The sequence below is a fragment of the Pogona vitticeps genome, chromosome 4 (assembly GCF_051106095.1).
Source record: "Pogona vitticeps strain Pit_001003342236 chromosome 4, PviZW2.1, whole genome shotgun sequence".
Taxonomy (NCBI): Eukaryota; Metazoa; Chordata; class Lepidosauria; order Squamata; family Agamidae; genus Pogona; species Pogona vitticeps.
The window spans coordinates 35,543,349-35,562,639 of record NC_135786.1 but is presented as its reverse complement, the minus strand read 5'-3'; the positions used below and the strand labels follow the sequence as shown (position 1 = coordinate 35,562,639).

Here is a 19,291-nt window from a genome sequence, read left to right as displayed (position 1 = left end):
CCGGAGTTTGGTCAAATCCATGCTGGTAGCTTGAATGACGTTGTCCAACCATCTCATCCTCTGTCATCCCCTTCTCCTCTTGCCTTCACACTTTCCCAACATCAGGGGCTTTTCCAGGGAGTCTTCTCATGAGATGGTCAAAGTATTGGAGCCTCAGCTTCAGGATCTGTGCTTCCAGTGAGCACTCAGGGTTGATTTCCTTCAAAATGGATAGATTTGTTCTCTTTGCAGTCCAGGGGACTCTCAAGAGTTTCCTTCAGCACCACAGTTCAAAAACATCAATTCTTTGGCACTCAGCCTTCTTTATGGTCCAGCTCTCACTTCCATACATCGCCACTGGAAAAACCATAGCTTTGACTATGCGGACCTTTGTTGGTAAGGTGATGTCTCTGCTTTTTAAGATGCTGTCTAGGTTTCTCATCGCTTTCCTCCCAACAAAGGAGGTGTCTTTTAATTTTGTGGCTGCTGTCACCATCTGCAGTGATCATAGAACACAAGAAAGTAAACTCTGTCACTGCCTCCATATCTTCCCCTTCTATTTGGCAGGAGATGATGGGACCAGTGGCCATGGTCTTAGTTGTTTTTTTTTAATGTGGAGCTTCAGACCATGTTTGGCGCTCTCATCTGGTTTGGGATTCCTCCAGTCTTGCCTTTCGCATGATGTATTCTGCATGTAAGTTAAATAAGCAGGGAGACAATATACAGCCTTGTTGTACTCCTTTCCCAATTTTGAACCATCAGTTGTTCCATATCCAGTTCTAACTGTTGCTTCCTGTCCCACATATAGATTTCTCAGGGGATAGATAAGGTGGTCAGGCACTCCCATTTCTTTAAGGACTTGCCATAGTTTGCTGTGGCCCACACAGTCAAAGGCTTTTGCATAGTCAATGAAGCAGAAGTAGATCTTTTTCTGGAACTCTCTGGCTTTCTCCATAATGCAGCACATGTTAGCAATTTGGTCTCGAGTTCCTCTGAACCTTTGAAATCCAGCTTGTACTTCTGGGAGTTCTCAGTCCACATACTGCTGAAGCCTACCTTGTAAGATTTTGAGCATAACCTTGCTAGCGTGTGAAATGAGTGCCATTGTACAGTAGCTGGAGCATTCTTCGCAACTGCCCTTCTTTGGGATTGGGTTGTAGACTGATCTTTTCCAATCCTCTGGCAACTGCTGAGTTTTCCAGACTTGCTGGCATATTGAGTGTAGCACCTTAACAGCGTCATCTTTTAAGATTTTAAATAGTTCGACTGGAATGCCATCACCTCCACTGGCCTTATTGTTAGTCATGCTTTCTAAGACCCACTTGACTTCACTCTCCAGGATGTCTGGCTTAAGGTCAGCAACCACACTATCTAGGTTGTCTGGGACATCCAGATCATTCTGGTATAATTCCTCTCTGTATTCTTGCCACCTCTTCTCGATATCTTCTGCTTCCACAAGGTCCCTACCATTTTGTCCTTTATCATGTCCATCTTTGCACAAAAGTTTCCTTTAATAGCTCCAGTTTTCTTGAACAGATCTCTTGTTTTTCCCGTTCTATTATTTTCCTCTATATCTTTGCATTGTTAATTTAAAAAGGCTCTCTTGTCTCTCCTTGCTATTATTTGGAAATCTGCATTCAATTTTCTTTATATTTCCCTGTCTCCCTTGCATTTTGTTTCCCTTCTCTTCCCTGCTATTTGTGAGGCCTCGTTGGACAGCCACTTAGCTTTCTTGCATTTTTCTTTGGGATGGTTTTTGTTGCTGCCTCCCATATAATGTTACGAGCCTCCATCCATAGTTCTTCAGGTACTCTGTCCACCAAATCTAGTTCCTTAAATCTGTTCTTCACTTCCACTGTATATTCATAAGGGATTTGGTTTAGATTATACCTGAGTAGCCCAGTGGTTTTTCCTACTTTCTTCAGTTTAAGCTTGAATTTTGCTACAAGAAGCTGATGATCAGAGCCACAATCAGCTCCAGGTCGTTTTTGCTGACTGTATAGAGCTTCTCCATCTTTGGCTGCAGATAACATACAGTGGTGCCCCGCATAGCGACGTTAATCCGTTCCGGATTAATCGTTGCTATGAGGAAACATTGCTAAATGGAACGGAAAAAGCCATAGGAACGCATTAAACTTTGTTTAATGCATTCCTATGGGGCCCAGACTCACCGTTGAGCGAAGTTCCTCCATAGCGCCGCCATTTTCGCGCCCTCAGTAAGCGAGGGTAGGGCGCGAAAATGGTTGCAGTGGCCATTTTGGGCACTCGCCGGCCATTTTGGAACTGCCAATCAGCTGTTCAAAAAACAGCGCAATGCGAAGATCGGTAAGCGAAACACCGATCATCGCAATGCAATGTTTTACCCATTAAAACATCATAATGCGACCGCATTAGCGATCTAAAAAAATAGATTGCTATGCAGATTCGTCGTTAAACGGTGCGCTCGTTATGCGAGGCACCACTGTAATCAATCTGATTTCAGTATTGCCCATCTGGTGATGTCCATGTGTAGAGTCACCTCTTGTGCTGTTGGAAAAGTGTTTGTGATGACCAGCTTGTTCTCTTGACAAAACTCTATTAGCCTTTGCCCTGCTTCATTTTGAACTCCAAGGCCAAACTTACCTGTTGTTCCTTGGGAGAGGTGCCAAATGATTGGAGGAGGGCTAATGTCCCTATTTTCAAAAAGGGCAGAAAGGAGGAACCTGGGAACTACAGACCAGTCAGCCTGACATCAATCCCAGGGAAAATTCTAACAGATTATTAAGTGGTCACTATGCAAGCCCTTCCCCTTCACGAACTGTTGCATTGTCGTGGCGAAGGAGCTTGAGTAATTCAGAGAAGCTATGGGCTGTGGCGTGCAGGGACACCGAAGACGGACAGGTCATAGTGGAGAGTTCTGACTAAACACGATCCACCTGGAGCAGGAACTGGCAAGCCACTCCAGTATCTTTGCCAAGAAAACCCCATGAACAGAAACAAAAGGGTAAAAGATATGACACTGGAAGATAAACCCCTCAGGGTTATTATTATTATCTCTCACTCCCATTATACATAATCCCTAATTCCAAAAGCTTACTTGGAATTTTTATTCCCCCAAATTTGCTGCTTTGATAGCCAAGATAGCCATTTAATTACAAGCACTATTGCAATCAGGCTACTGTATATCCAATTATGCAGTGCAGGTTCTTTCTTAGCAATCTAGAATATGTAGTCATCCATATTATGTTTAACTGAACCATAAGAGACTTAGGCCAGAAGTGGCCCTGGAGATCTGCTTTTTCACAATTTGCAATAAGTTTTCTACATTGCCATTTGATTTGATAATTATACTAACATTTCTGTTTGGGGGTTGTCTTCTAGTTTGTCCAGATGCTCCTGTGATGGGAGAAATAAGCTGAAAGAAGCATGTTTATTTGCAGAAGTATCTGCTGTCTTCCATCTTTGGTTTATATGTAGGATAAATTGAATAACTAAGAGTGCCTGCAGGTTTTCAACTGGTAAACGTAAATACAATAAGGAATTAGGGGATGGAGACCTTTGGGCGAATGGGATCACAAATGAGATTAAAAAGCCAGGTGAACCACCACAGTACAGGCAACACAGTCCATTGCCAAGTATGATGGAGTCTGTAGTCTACTTATATCTGGAGTGTCATATACATCACACCTCTGGAAAGCTTGAAAATATTAATATAAGTGTAAGGTTCTGCATAAGCCTTGCTTAATCATTAGGCCAGGCTGTTATATTAAACCTCTGATGTGTTGAAACAAGTCAATAAGATTTTTCCCCCCAGTTATAAATAGCTCTTGGGTGAAAAGGTGGGACGTGGTGGCACTGTGGGCTAAACCGCAGAAGCCAGTGCTGCAGGGTCAGAAGACCAAGCAGTCGTAAGATCGAATCCACGCAATGGAGTGAGCGCCCGTCGCTTGTCCCAGCTCCCGCCAACCTAGCGGTTCGAAAGCATGCAAATGCAAGTAGATAAATAGGGACCACCTCGGTGGGAAGGTAACAGCGTTCCGTGTCTGAGTCGCACTGGCCATGTGACCATGGAAGATTGTCTTCGGACAAACGCTAGCTCTATGGCTTGGAAACGGGGATGAGCACCGCCTCCTAGAGTCGAACACGACTGGACAAAAATTGTCAAGGGGAACCTTTACCTTTACCTTTACCTTTACCTTGGGTGAAAAATGCATTTCAAATCCAAGCATCTTTTATTCAACAGACTCTAGGCTAGTTTCTAGCCTCATAGTTATATAACCTCATATTGCATTGAGGAAATTACTTTTTATTCCTTTAAAGCTTCACAAGAAAACCAGTAATTTCTAAGGATGCTGTCATTTGACCTGCTAACCAAGATGCTTTTCCTTCTTTCCACAGCATACTTATATGTATTATAAGTACTAAAGAATACACATCGTCTAGCACATTATGTAGCGCAAAGGGATATTTATACTCATCTGACTTGTTCCTTTTGCAGTCTGCTTATCGTAAGAAAGTCGAAACAGGAACCACATTACCTTTGTTAGTCTTTCGAGAGGTCCAAGAGCTTTACTTTTGATGTAACAAGCCAGCACTACCACTTCCTGAAAATTGTATTAGTTAGTTGTGTGTGTGCGTTTAGCACAGGACGAGACTCGTCTAATTTCCAAGGGAGGGATTAGTTAGTTGTGTGTGTGTGTGTTTAGTGCAAGACGAGACTCGTCTAATGTCCAAGGGAGGGACCGAATTCGGCTCCTTTCCGTCTACACGCAGTCCCCCGAACACGCGGATAGTTGTTCCGTAGTATTTGACACGGGTCGAGAAGATCTCTTGGCGGCGGGGAGGGGGAGGGAGAAATGTGTGGTCGCGTCTAAGGGTGTGGTAGGACCTCCTCTCCTTCCCGCACCTTTCATTCCGATTTGGGAACCTTTCCCTCAGAAGGAGGGGCGGAAGGTGGACACCTCCCCTGCCGTTTTGGCGCGCTCGGCGCAGAGGATTGTGGGTGCGGCCGGGGGGCTGGTGTTTGTGTGGGTGGGCTGGGCTGAGGGGGAACCCGCTAAGATGTCCGGGGAAGAGGAGGACCCTACTGGAGAAGCTGGGGCCGGGCAGTGCCCAGTCCGGGCCGCCATCGACCACCTCTGTCAGGAACTCAACTTGGACGTTAGCAGCGCTGCCGAAGCTCTCCGAGATTTCACCGCCTTGAGAGGCACCTACAGCCTGGAGGTGGGAGACTTCGGGGGGGGGGGCTGGTGTCTGTTAAGGGATGGAGGGCAAGCGGGGAGTGAATTGTTAAGTTGCCGGCCTCCCCTTCTCTCCTCCGCAATGTCGGCAGGCACCCCGGGCCGCGGCTTGGGCGTGCCAGGCGTAGGATTTTTTCCCTCCCTCAGGTGCGACAGTCTGGTCAAGGGGTAGAGCGGCCGGGCCTACTAGCGTGGTGCCCGGTCCCTCACTGCTCCCCAGCGTTTTGTAGGCTCAGGCCTGGCTCCCGAGGGCGATGCCGGCCTCTACGGCGTAGCCCCTGTTGGCAGCAGATAGATCCCGGGCTGCTTCCCTCTTGCTTGTCCCAGATGAATGAATGGTTCGGGGGATCCCTTCACCTCGATGGGGAAGTCCTTGCTTCCAGTCGCCCGGCAGGCAAGAGGCACTGGGCAACCGCGCCGCACCCCAACTAAAAGGTCGGCTCGGAAGTACAGGAAAGGGCTTTAAATTGGGCTTTGCAGCGACACGCCGTTTGAAATTCATTGTCAGTATCATAATCTTACAGTTCAGTAATTATATCTCAGTCCTCAACCCCAGCATTTCTTAGATCATGAACTAGTTTCCACAAAGTTTAAGCTTGAAGTGGCATCCTTGCTAGTTTTAAGTAATGCACCGAAGACATATTTGACACCGATTTGCTTTGCAGCTCAGTGTATTCCGACGTTCTGTTGACTTAACACCTCTTTTGTATGCATGGGTTCCAAGGAATGAAGAACAACACAGTCAGTGGGATTTCTTTCAAGATCAGTGTGCATGTTTAGGATTGCAGCCTAATATTTCTTGCCCAGCATCTGGTGAAACACATTGATGAGGCCTTTAAAGATGAAGTTGCAGTTTAGTTACAACACTTAACAGCCATTTTTTCTACTTTTCCGATGATGGGTTTTGGACCCAGAAAAGAGAGATAATTTTCTTCCAGATTTTACAACTAGACTGAAATACACAAGTTAGAACTGAGATGTACAAATTTGAATTTTGGTAGTACTTCATAATTGAATGTTGAAGGTTTAACAATCTTACTTTATAAATTCAGTTTTCAGGGGTATGTTTTTTTAAGTATCCTGAAGGCTGATGTGGTTGCATAATTAAGAGTTTCAGACAGGGAAGACATAAGTTCGACTATTCTTTTAATCGATAAGCCTCACTGATTTTGAACTACAGTATTTATACTTACTGTCTCTTAAGGTAACCTACTTCACAAGACTCATGCGGATAAAATGAAGAAAACCATGTATTTCACCTTTGAGCTCCAATGAGGAATGTAAATGTAATAAAAATAAATGTAAATGTAATAAAAATAAATCTGTAGAATTGTAATGTTTAATACACAGTATTTCTGTTATGTTCCTTATTCTCTATGTTTGTTTTCTAAACCCCCCGTGAACAATACTCATATGAGTGTTGGGAGGGGAGAACAGAAGAATGAAATACTGTACAATCTTGAACCTTTGGGAAAAATTGTGCACACATACGGGTTTTCTCTGTGAATCCTGACAGTATTGTTTAAGAGATATGTAGCATTTAATATTTCTTGAAAATCTCATCTATACTTGAAAAAAAACTGCTTTGTGATTCTTTTTTTGCTATAAAAATCACTGATGTTATTCATTCACATCTCAGTCAATGGTATATTGGTTATTACTATAATGTCTTTCATGAAGTTTTATATAAAAGGTTCAACCTACAAACTGACTAGTGTTGTCCCTGAAGACATTTAATTACTTGGGTTTTTTTCAGGGTGATACTGTACATTGGTTGGCTTGTGCTCTGTATGTTGCATGCCGTAAGAGTATAATCCCCACTGTAGGAAGTGGCTTAATGGAAGGAAACTGTGTCTCACTGACCACAATACTACGCTCAGCAAAACTGAGGTATTTTTTATGTTTTAAAATAAGTATTTGTGTTCCTCCTCCTGTCTAAAAATGTATTTTATTCTGCAAACAATACCTAATAGGTACATACTGGCCTATATCCAACTGATAGTCCCAACTAGAGTAGACTCATTCTATCAATGATATTTTATAAGTGTTCACTTCCTAGTGTGCTGTTAAGTGTTTTTGTTTTTCTTGATGGGATTTGGGCCTTTGTGCTGCAGAAGTTCAAAATGAAAACTTTGATAGGTTGCACATTTATCATTACAGACACACACAGAGAGAGAGAGAGAGAGAGAGAGAAAGTGAGTCCAGTTTGAGCAAGAGTCATAGATATGATGTAGTACAAAATTTTAGATTGCACTGTGTATTTATTCTGTTCATTAAAAATATGTAAATGTCCCATCTCTTATTAACAAAAGTTTGAGTGCAAAATTCATTTAACAACAATTAAAATACAAATAGAAAAACTGATAGTAAAACTCACATGTCATAAACAGTGTGATTAAGGTTTTTAAAATGTATGAAAAGACCATTACGGTTGGCATCTATAGTTCTTGCCCCACACTTCTAAAGGATTGTTTCCAACTATAAACTCCTTTAACAAAGCTCCTCCTCCTATGCCTGAAGCTTTATAAAAATAGCATATGCATGCATGTATGTTTACCAATATAGAACATTTAGCTGATGATAGAACCCAGGTGACCATTGAGAGGTATTTGGCTGCCGAGTCAGAGATTGGGAGTTTGATTCCCCACTATTCCTCCTTGATGGGCTGGGCTCGATGATCGATATGGTCCCTTCCAGCTCTGTGGTTCTATGATGATGATTATGTTTATTATGTTTTTTATTCTCATGTTTATTATTAATATATTAATATATTTAATTATTATATTAATAATAATAAATTGTGTCAATTTGTGGAAGGAACATTATGTTCCATTGCCTCTATCCCTCTTCTTGCAGTCCTCCCCATCCCCAAATATGCTCTAGAGCAGGGGTCCCCAACTGGTCCGCAGTCCATGGCCTAGGCAGGACTGAACCGTCAACACAGATCCCTTTGCCGGGGTGGGGGTGGGGTGGGTGGTAGGGGCAGCCCCCCCCCCCGAGCCACCCCTCGCGCCGCTTTCGGAAGCCTCCTGGGGCTTTTCAGCAGTGAAAATCACCTCTGAAAGCCCCGCTTTGCCATGGGGGGTGCGGGGGGTGGCAGGCCTGTTAAGGCTGCTCCTGGAGTACTGCATATAGTTCTGGTCGCTGAACTTCAAAAAAGACATTGTGGAACTGGAAAAGGTGCAGAAGAGAGTGACTAAAATGATTATTGGGATGGGGCACCTCCCTTATGAGGAAAGGCTACAGTGTTTGATGCTCTTTATTCTAGAGAAAAAGTGCCTGTGGGGGGACCTGACTGAGACGTATAAAATTATGGAGGGAATGAATAAAGTAGATAAAGGGAAACTCTTTTCCCTCTCTCACAATACCAGAACCAGGGGACACCCACTCCAATTGAGTGTTGGGAGAGGGAGAACAGACAAAGGAAAATATCTCTTTATCCAACATGTTGTTAGTCTGTGGAACTCCTTGCCACAGGATGTGGTGATGGCATCCTGTCAAGATGCTTTAAAAGGGGATTGAACAGATTCCTGGAGGAAAACTCCCATCGCAGTTTATAAGCCATGATGGGAATGTATAATTTAAAGGCTTAAAAGGAACTTTGAAAATGAATTGCTTCACGTTGAGAAATCTCCATAGATGTGATCTATTTCAGCCTGAATTGTGTGATTCGGTGTATGCAGGTGGTGATGTTTGTGGTGATTTCTTAACTTGAGGCAATTTCCCTTCAAAAATTGCATCATTTGCAAAACTACATAGTGATTTGGATGAATAATTACCAACATTACATATTGAGCAAGGTCATTATGTATTATGTAATGTTGGTAATTCACAATTCAGAAATTAAACTATCGATTCTGTGAGCAGTTTTAATGTTACACATTTATTATTGGTTCTTATGTATGATTGGTAGTTTGAAAGGGTGTATGAGAGAAGGGATTGTAACATATTGGCTGACATCCAGTAGTAAGTCATAACTATAAGTTAATTGAATCCACTGTATTTACAGAGTATCTGACTCACCAAATGCAGTGAGCCTACTATGATTGCGATTTACTACTGCATTTCAGTGTCCTATTATTGTTAATACTAAGAAACGAGTATTTAAATACATTTAAAAATTAAAGGAATCAATCCTGTATGCTGAATCCAGTTGTTAGTACCACCTAGGAAAGATCCATTGAATGACTAGGTCAGTACTTTTAGAAGTCCCATAGAAGCTGAAATCATGTTTTAATCAAAGTAAGTCACAAGTAGTGTAGGGCCATTGTATCAATGGAAAATTGATGAGAGAGCTCCTCTATAAGTTCCATTGATTAAATGGACCTGTTGTAGTTGTGCTTAACTACACTAAGCAACAGAATCTACTCTTAATTTGGACTAAGAGTTCTGGATCAATAAGAAAGTACTGATGTGCTGGGTATAGCCTAGATCTGAATTCCTACTTAGTTGTTTAAAATACTATATTCATGATCCTATTGTGAAATATTGGCTGAGTAAGGGCACAAACAGTTTTTCCATTTCACCAGCGTGCAGTGTGAGTGTGCAGGTCTGACAATATTGTGCACGGTACTTGTATAATTTCCAGTTTATGCTGTGCAATGTAAGTAGGATTTTGGCCCTAGATAATTTAGGTAAATCACTGTTTCTCATAGTAGATTCTCGTATTAGATATATTTTTTTACAGAATTGTTATGAGGCTAGTTCAGACATACATGTTTAGCTGGTAACTACAACATTAATACTATACTGTATCTTCATTATATCCATTCACAGTACTTTTTAAGGAGCTCAGTTCACACATTCAGCTGTGAGTCAAATAAATATATCAGGTGAAATAGGTCTTTCTTTAAATGAATCCCAAATATAAAATACTTTGGATACTAATAAAATCTGAAAGTATGTTAAAAATATAATTTGTGTTGTTTTCTGTTAAGTTTAATTCAGTTTTTTAGCAAAATGAAGAAGTGGATGGACATGTCAAATATATCTTGTGAATTTCGAGAGAGAGTGGAGAGGCTGGAGAGAAATTTTGAAGTATCAACAGTGATTTTCAAGAAGTTTACACCAATATTTTTGGATATATTTAAAAATCCTTATGAAGAGCAGCCTAAGATACAAAGGAGTAGAAAACAGAGGTAACTGCTGAAGTGATTTGGGTTCTGGAATAGTTTAGATCCAGTGATCTAAGAAAGTATGCTTAGTGTAATCTTATGGAATTCCTCTGGTGTCCAATTTGACAAAGTCTCCAGGAAATTTTTTTTAAATAATGTAATTTTGGAGCATAGGAAAAATTAATGGAATTATGTATTAAGTTCTAAATTCCTTTGCTAGTTTATGGCATTCTTTTATTAGCTGCAAATGGATTTAATTACCCACAGCATGTCTTCAGTCTGAAATTCATTGAGTGTCTTTCAGAATAAAAATCTTCCAAAACTGAAACTTGCCTTTTTTCCCCTCCCAATAGACGGGTACCCTGTAGTGTTAAAGACCTATTCAATTTCTGCTGGACACTATTTGTTTACACAAAAGGTAGGTTAGATTTTCTTATATTCATTCTGGATCATTTAGCTTCGTAATTTTCATTGACATGATATTGTCTGTTTCAAAGGTAATTTCAGTATGATTGGAGATGATTTAGTGAATTCGTACCATTTGCTTCTGTGCTGCTTGGATCTGATATTTGCAAATGCTCTTCTGTGTCCATATAAAAAGGACTTATTGAACCAGTCTTTCAAAGGTATGTTTTTGGCCCACCCTAATAAAATAACAGGTTTTCATATGGCTTTGGAACTGGATTATTTCTCAAGACCCCACTTTTTTTTTAAAGGTTTGCCAGAAGACTTCCAAACCTCTGACTTCAGGACATCAGAAGGGCCTCCATGTATTATTGCCACACTCTGTGAATTGCATGATGGCCTTTTGGTGGAAGCCAAGGGCATAAAGGAGCATTATTTTAAACCATATATTTCCAAACTCTATGATAGAAAGGTATATATATTCATAAAATGTAATTGTATATTTAGTAGTTCAAATTAATGGACTCAAAGTAGTTGTTTGTTTTTTTAAATGAAAATGTGAAGTTTATTGCCAAAGATTTGGCATTTCAGATTAATATGTGTAGTCTGTTCTTTTCAATTTCGCTGTCTCCTTGCTCTTCACTATCACCCATTTCTGCACCGTTACCAAGGTTCTCTTTCTGGTACCTTTTTCTATCCATTTGTTTCACTCCTGTAGGGTTACAGCAGTTCATCTAATACCAGTTAGAAGGTCTTTGCTTCTCTGATGTTAAGGAAGGTCAGACAGTTGTAAGGAATTTTGCTACCACAGTCACACAGTCTTAATGCATTATAATAGAAACGTTTGCATTTTTAAGAAGAGAGATTGTAGTTCTATATGAGGCACCAAAATTAAGAAATCTGATCTGAACAAAGTCCAAGAGCTACTAGTTTTGTTTGTTTTTATTTTGCTTGCTTGCTTTTTTTGTTGTGATAGGGTACTCACACCATTGTACATGTTCAGAGAGGTAGACGCCACATGTTCCTGCACACTGTCAACAACTTATGACGTAGTCACAGCTCATCAGCTTTCCTGAGCAAGTTTTTCGGACACTCCCTCATTGCTCCCCAAACTCAAGAGAGAAAGGCTGTTTACCCACTGAAGGGTGCTGACACCTCCAAATGCTTCCCTGCATGCTGCTGGAGAAGAAAGAGGTAGGCAGCCAATGCTGCAGTTTGCTGTCAGTAAGCAATTGTTAGAGCTAGCTGCCATTGTTGTTGATATTATTTTGCCCAACCACTGGGGTCCTCTTGGACCTAAGATAGATGGGAAGGCTATCTAGAGAAATTGCAGCATAGGCAGTTTCTCTGTACAGTCTTCCTGTCTTGGCTGGGGGAAAACAATTGAGCAGAGCTAGTTCTGATAACAATTGGTTGCTGTGTTACCGGTCTTTGTAATTCTCTGGTGGCAGTGGAAACAGAAGCATGTGGAGGAGGTTTAAGCACTTCTCTGTCCAGAATCATGCAGTGCAGCCAAACAAATCTCACAGTTAATGGGATGCATTAGCTGCCACAGCTATGCACTGTCTGAAGGGCCAGCCCAGCCATCACTCCTGACATAACAGTGATGTGCACAAATATTATACTGATTCTGTTAGTTCTTGTTTTACTCCCTTGGTTTGAGCACGTATGTAAATCAGGAAGGAGTACTTAAGATCAGTTTCCCATTATGTGCAAACTGGAGACCATAATCAGTTGCTTCCTACAAAGGTAGAATTAGAAGGTAGCTTTAAACCAGTTTGGAAATAATACTGAGATATACTTCAGATTTCTAATTTGTTTTCAGGCTTATACAAATAGAGGAGTGAAGTACAATTTTTCTTGCTGCATGTATTAGCACTCTGCTTATGCACATCATGATTTATTAAGCCAGGACTGATGTGAATACAATCTTTATTTTACAGTTATCCTGCTTTTCTCTAGTCAGCTCAATATAGTATTTGAGGTTTTCTCCCCCCCCCCCCCCCCAATTTCCTCAAAGAATTTTGTGAAGAGATTCTGCTTGCTTTGTGTATTTCGGACACATCACTGTGTCAGTTTTGCATGTGTATCTTTTCCTTGGTAAGTAAAAAACAATTAGCAGGAATACATTTATCATGTTCTAAAAATAATAGAATACATTCCTGGACTTACTTTGTTTTAATTAATTAATTATGGAAGCAGATTAGTGTAGCCACTTGCACTAAAACTAACTAAGCAGCCACACAGCCAGAAAGTGGTTTTCTGACTTGTGTTTGATCCTTTCCTTTTTGCTGTTATTTGGACTATGATTTTCTTATTCTCGTCTCTAGATTTTAAAAGGAGACTGTCTTTTGGATCTTAATAACTTCGTAGATAACAAGTAAGTGTGATGTTTGAAATAAAGATCTTCTAAACACTAATTTTAAAACTTGTTACTTTGTGTTTAGTGATAAATTGCTTGATTTTTAAATTTTGTGTGGCATGATTTTAGCACTAACAGTAAACAGGCATAATAGCTATGGAAATATGTCATTGGACTTTAGAAGCAAAAAATTATTTGCAAACAGTGTCTTGGTTGTGCAGATGGGAGCTTGTAGGGTAAAAGCCTGGCCATTTTTGCTATTTAGATTTTGATCATTAAATCAATAGCACTTCATTGACTTACTCACTGATTTAATGGGTCTTGAATTTAAGACAGGGAGGCTATGAGGGAGGGAAGAAGAGAGTAACAGTAGGTAAAATATAAAGCAAAAGCAGTATGGTTCTTTTTAATACTCCTAACATTCCATCTTGTTCTCCAGCAAAGCACTTAATAAAGAATATGAAGAATATGTCCTTACTGAAGGTGACTTTGATGAGAGAGTCTTCTTAGGAGCAGATGCAGAAGAAGAAATTGGAACTCCTAGGAAGTTTACGGCTGAAATGCCACCTGGGAATGTGATGACAAGAGCTCATTTGGAATGTCATCTTCAGCAACATTTTGAGAAGGTAATGCAAGTTTTTGTTATACTGTGTCATAGAGTACTTTGTGCTGTGATCTCAAAAGGCCAAAGTGATCAAATAGTTTCACTTCAGTCACTGAACCAACATATCTTGATCCTTATACGTCCAAAGCAGCAGTAAGATTTTTCTTGCCAGAAAGAATTCCTAGACCAATTTTTGCAGAAGATACACTATGATGTGTTTTTATATAACACACTGCTACTTTTTAAAAATGTTCATTCCAAAACTGGAACATATTTTTTTATTTCACTCTTAAGACTGTCATGTTATATATCCCCTCTGTGTTTAATGAATACTTTGGATAGATTACTAGAGCTCTTAGTCTGGTGAAACAAATTGGCTTATGTCTTATATGAGAAGCTTGTAATACTCCAGATATAGTTAGGGATAATTTTTCAGTGAGAAAAGAGCACAAGAAGGAAAAATTAAGAAGACTTCTTTCACTTGCATAGTGTTCTTCTAAAGACTGTAGCCAAAGTGGCTATAATCTTTGAAAGTATCATATCCAGGCTAAAAGAAGCATATACAGTGGTGCCTCGCAAGACAAATTTAATTCATTCCACAGTCAATGCTTTCTTGCGAAAAATTCATCTTGCGAGGCACAGATTCCCATAGGAATGCATTGAAATTTAATTAATGCATTCCTATGGGGAATTTTTTTTTTAAAAAAAGTCGCTTATCAGATAGGGAGCTGGAGAAGCACCATTGGACGGCTGGTGGGGGGGTCCCCTTGCTGCAATCGCTGGCTTTGGGGGTCCCCAGGGGCTTCCTTTGCACCATCCGAGGACTCGTGGGGGTCCCTCGTAAAAAGGGGGGGAAAGAAAGCCTTTTTACCTTCGGAGCCTTACCGAAGGCAGGGGGAAAGGGCGGGAACTTCAAACATGGTGCTTGGCAAGCCTCTGCAAGTGTCCATCTCCGCATGGAGGGACCTCTGCGAGTTCTCGGATACTGCAGGGAAGGGCTCCGAAGCTGGACCTCCACCAGTGCTCCAGTGGCTTCCCCTGCACCATCAGCGCACTGACTGAGGTCCCCTGCAACTGCGCGCGCCAGCTTCGGAGCCCTTCGGAGGCTTTCCATGCACCATCTGAAGACTCACAGGGGTCGCTCCACGTGACAATGGGCGCTTGCAGAGGCTAGCCCAGCACAATTTTTGAAGATTACGCCGTTTCCCCCTGCCTTCGGTAAGGCTCCGAAGGTAAAAAGGCTTTCTTTTTTTTTTCTTTTCCTTTTTCCATTCGGAGGCTTGCTGAAGGCAGGGGAAAGGGGTGGGATCTTCAGAAATGGTGCTTGGCTAGCCTCTGAACAGCAACATTCATCTTGTGGAAAACTGCCATAGGAAAAATCGTCTTGTGAGGTACCAAAAACCTCGCTAGACCCATTCGTCTAGTGAGTTTTTCGTTCAGCGAGGCAATCGTCTTGCAAGGCACCACTGTAGTTCCATTCTGATGTACTGAGTTCTTGAACTGCTACTTTGGAGTCATTTGTTCTTTCCAGTAGTGTCAGTGTTTATGTAATTAATGATGGACCAAAGACTTTAAACAAGTTTCACTTTGACTTGTTAGAAGAGATCCTTTGCACCTTCAACTCCTTTGACTGGCAGGAGATACCTGAGAGAAAAGGAACCAGTGATTACTCCTGTTGCTTCTGCAACACAGAGTGTAAGCCGGTTGCAAAGCATTGTAGCAGGATTGAAAAATGCGCCAAGTGAAGAGCTTGTGGCTATTTTTGAGTAAGTAGATACTGTTTCTTCTATTTTTAAATTGTGTTCTGTAGGACTTCTTGTCTAGTCTTTCTGATTTTTTTCAGATCAAAGGCACCAAGGACAAAAGTACTGTGTTGTGTTTCTTGGAGGATAACCCCAGTGTTACATGGCAAAATGTTCCTTGAGAAATACAAGGTTTTTGAAAGCAAGTTACAGTATGGAATGAGAGTTCTTCCTATTCCATATATTTTTTGATTAGCTATATCTAAAATAGCTCTTTGAATTCAGGATGAGAAACATGCTAATCCTAGCCATTATTGATTTGTGAAGTTACTTTTTTCAGATATTTGAATTTATGTGTTTCTGTTGTCAGGCAGTCAGTGTGGAAGTTGTGTAGTTAAAAATGAAAAGTGATCCTGTGGATGAAACATGGGATTAGCTGCACTGTACAATAGTGTGTAGTAATTGCTGTTTTTTATTAGTCTCAGCAAATCAGTTATACTTGTAATCAGATCACACCACCTCAGATAGTGTCACTGTTATGATTGTATGGGAATAGCAAAGAACTGCAAACTTGTGATATCCAATCTGTTGGCCATTCATTTTCAAGAATACTTGGAAACAACATTCACCTACTGATGTTAAACTGTACGAAGAAAGCTCTCATGGTATTATGTTATTATTAGAGGACTTTTTGTATTTTTGCTGGGATTTAATTGCATTAGATCCCTAGATTTGGAAAAATCTTATATGTACTGAGTCCAGAAGTTCATTACTGACTTTAGATTCCACTAGCTCTAGCTCACACTCTTCTTTCTTTTCAGTTTCCTAAATTAAGAGGCTCTTTATTTGTTAATTAGCCATGCCATGTTTTATTGTATTTGTGGAAATGTTAGAAATTAGAGACAAAGAATTGGCTAACCAGAATAACAGTCCAGCCTGCTGTTAATTGCGGAGGGGTCCTATTTGCTGAGATATAGAAGCCAATAAAGATATTTTAAACTACCATAGTCAATATAATTGGTAATAATAGCTTATTTGTTTTCTATTATGGTAAGTTCTGTTAGAATGTCTGGACAAGACAATAGCTTTTTAGAGTTCAAGCTAACATTCTAATCGTAGTCAAAGCCGTTCTTCAAGAATTTTGGGCAGCTGTTGTCTGTGCTATTCTTTTGCTGTATGTGGGGTCATTTTTTCAAATGCTTACTAAACTTTTCTGTGAACTTTGCTCTTGATCTGTCTAAAACCTACTTTTGTTCCTAGAGGCAGATGTTAATCTGTTTACTTTTTTCACATTTTTAAAATTATTGGTTCTTCTTTGTGGCCTCTGTGAATGCACACATATGGGTCTTGTCTGCGCCTGTGCTGACATTCTCGGAAGATTCTAGAGCTGAAAGTAACAATGTAGTGGTGTGATTTCCCCCACAAGGCATATGTTCCTCCCACCCTCCATTCCCCTAAGTTCCTTTTTTCCGCCGAGCTGTACGGTTCTCCTTCGGAAGACTGAGCTTTCTCTTTAGCCTTTTTGAAGCTAGTTGCCCAAACAGCCCTTTTCGGGGCTACCTTTTTCTCTTTCTTAGTTTCTTTACTCTTTCCTAATCAGTTGGAGCTATGCGCTTCTCTTTTACTGTGTTTTGTCGCTTTTTCCTGCCCTTTTGATTCCCACCCCCTTCTCTTTCTTATGGCCTACCAGTTTCATTTCAAGTGGTGCACTTCTTGTTCTAATAAGATTTCTCTCTCTGACACTCATGATCAGTGTCTTTTCTGTTTGGGTGAATCTCACCCTACTCATTCTTGTGCTGTCTGTAAAAACCTCACTGGACCGGCACTCAAACAACGCCTACAGAGGCTTAGATCTCACCTTTGGCAAACCATGATGAATCCTTGTTTCTCCAGGGAACTGGTAAGATCCCCTGTCTCACTGGGCAAGAGACTCCCTGCAACTCAGCCTGCCCCTGAGACCGTGGTCCCCATTCCACCTAAGGATAAGGCACAAAAAAAGAAAATTTCTAAGCCATAATCGTCAGCTAAATCCGCCACTAAACCACCTGATCCTCCTTCGAAGAAAATCCACAGCAAAAAATCCAAAAACGGATAAACCCTCCCGCCTGGAGCCCCTCATGCATCTCTACCCTCTCCCATTTTGGAGGAATCCTCGAAGGACGTTCATGACTCTGCCTCTAATCAGGAGGACGTTCAACAGGTAATAGTCTCTGCTGTGACATTGAGCCTGACACCGAGTATTGGCCATTTCTCGGCTGTGCAGCCGTCCAGCCCGGCCTCGACCCATTCCAACCCTGCATCAGCGCGGGCAGTTGAAATCTCGGTTTCTGACCCCGAAACTCCCCCTCTTTCTTCCAGAAGACAAACAGAGAAAAGGAAGCATGTCTTCCCACAGAGACCCATGACACCGTATGGGGATTTTTTCCCCCTTTCCCGATGATGCCATACCAGTTTTTGACTCTTCTGTCTTGCAGTTACATTTCAAACGTTGTCATGTTGAACAACAAAAGCGAGCTTGTATTACTTCTGAACCCTCTCAACCTCCACAAAGCCAAGGCCGAACCAAGAAGCACATATCGGTCCCTTCAGCATCGTCCACGTCCAAACTGACATTGTCATAGAGTAGGCATGATCACTTGCTACCTGCTCATACCCCTACCAATGTCATAGATCGAACGGACACTCGAGAACATCAACCTTACGATACTCCACATCATGAACCATCACCCACATCACCTTATTCACAATCTTCCTTTGAGAATGAACAATGCCTCGTGGCGCAGTGGTTAAAACGCTGTACTGCAGCTAAAACTGTGCTCACGACCTGGGGTTCAAATCCCAGGTAGCCGGCTCAAGGTTGACTCAGCCTTCCATCCTTCCGAGGTCGGTAAAATGAGTACCCAGCTTGCTGGGGGGGCAATGTGTAGCCTGTATAATTAAAAATTGTAAACCGCCCGGAGAGTGCTTGTAGCGCTATGGGGCGGTATATAAGTCCAATAAATAAAATAATAAATATAATAAAATATAACAATCTATTTATTCTCATCACTCATCTCCTGATCTCCCCACTCCTGATGAGACCAAGGATAACCAACCTCCTTTTCCTTCAGAAGATTTTTGATCATACTCTCAATTTATATCGAGAATGGCTTGAGCCTTAACATCGAGGAATCTTCATCGCTAAAACAGATCATGTTTTCGACGACATCATTCAGGAAAGGTCTTCGCCAGTCAGTCTTTCTTTCAACAAATCCATTTTATAACTCATTAAAGACAAATGGGATAAGCCTCCTTCAGTGATGCAGATTTCACGCAGAACTGAAAACCTCTATAAAACTCATGGTGATGACATCAAATTCCTAAATAAACATCCTTTACCAAATTCCATAATAGTGGAATCTAGTCAATCTAAGGGCTACAGTAAATCTAAAGTCACCCCTATGAATAAAGAAGGAAGGAAGCTAGATATTCTCGGTAGAAGGATCTATTCCCTACAATCTTTCTTATTGAGGAACATCAATTACCAGGCCACTATGGGATCATATCAACGCTATCTTTGGAACAAAGTACTTCCCCTTCTTGAATCAGCACCCGAAGTGATAAAGATTGACCTTATTAACACCCGTTCCGAAGCCATTACCTTGGCTAAACACCAATGAATTGCTGCACGTCATGCAGCAGAAGCTGCTTCTAAAACATTGGTCTCCTCCATATCAATACAACGTCATGCCTGGCTCAGATCATCCACAATATCAGATGACACCAAATCATGGGTTGAAGATCTACCCTTCGATGGGACTGGCCTATTCAACAACAAAACTGATGAAATCATGGAGAACTTTCATAAGATGCGCAAAATGGTGATA

The 19,291-nt window shown here is 41.1% G+C and overlaps 1 protein-coding gene across 3 annotated transcripts in view; it reads left to right on the top strand.

Annotated features, from left to right (window-relative positions):
* The first annotated feature begins 4,914 nt into the window (after window positions 1-4,914).
* RBL1 (RB transcriptional corepressor like 1) overlaps window positions 4,915-19,291 on the top strand; it is a 44,846-nt gene continuing 30,469 nt past the window's right edge. Inside the window, exons 1-9 of one of the 3 annotated variants that reach the window (XR_012086215.2) lie at window positions 4,915-5,181; window positions 6,955-7,088; window positions 10,136-10,336; window positions 10,666-10,730; window positions 10,810-10,938; window positions 11,029-11,189; window positions 13,048-13,097; window positions 13,519-13,705; window positions 15,283-15,449. Coding sequence is in view for 2 of the 3 variants with exons in the window: in XM_072997043.2 (XP_072853144.2) it covers window positions 5,020-5,181; window positions 6,955-7,088; window positions 10,136-10,336; window positions 10,666-10,730; window positions 10,810-10,938; window positions 11,029-11,189; window positions 13,048-13,097; window positions 13,519-13,705; window positions 15,283-15,449 (1,256 nt within the window). In the remaining variant the exon portion in view is untranslated. The remainder of the gene's footprint in view (window positions 5,182-6,954; window positions 7,089-10,135; window positions 10,337-10,665; window positions 10,731-10,809; window positions 10,939-11,028; window positions 11,190-13,047; window positions 13,098-13,518; window positions 13,706-15,282; window positions 15,450-19,291) is intronic. The other 2 variants (XM_072997043.2, XM_072997044.2) reach the window with 2 other exon arrangements.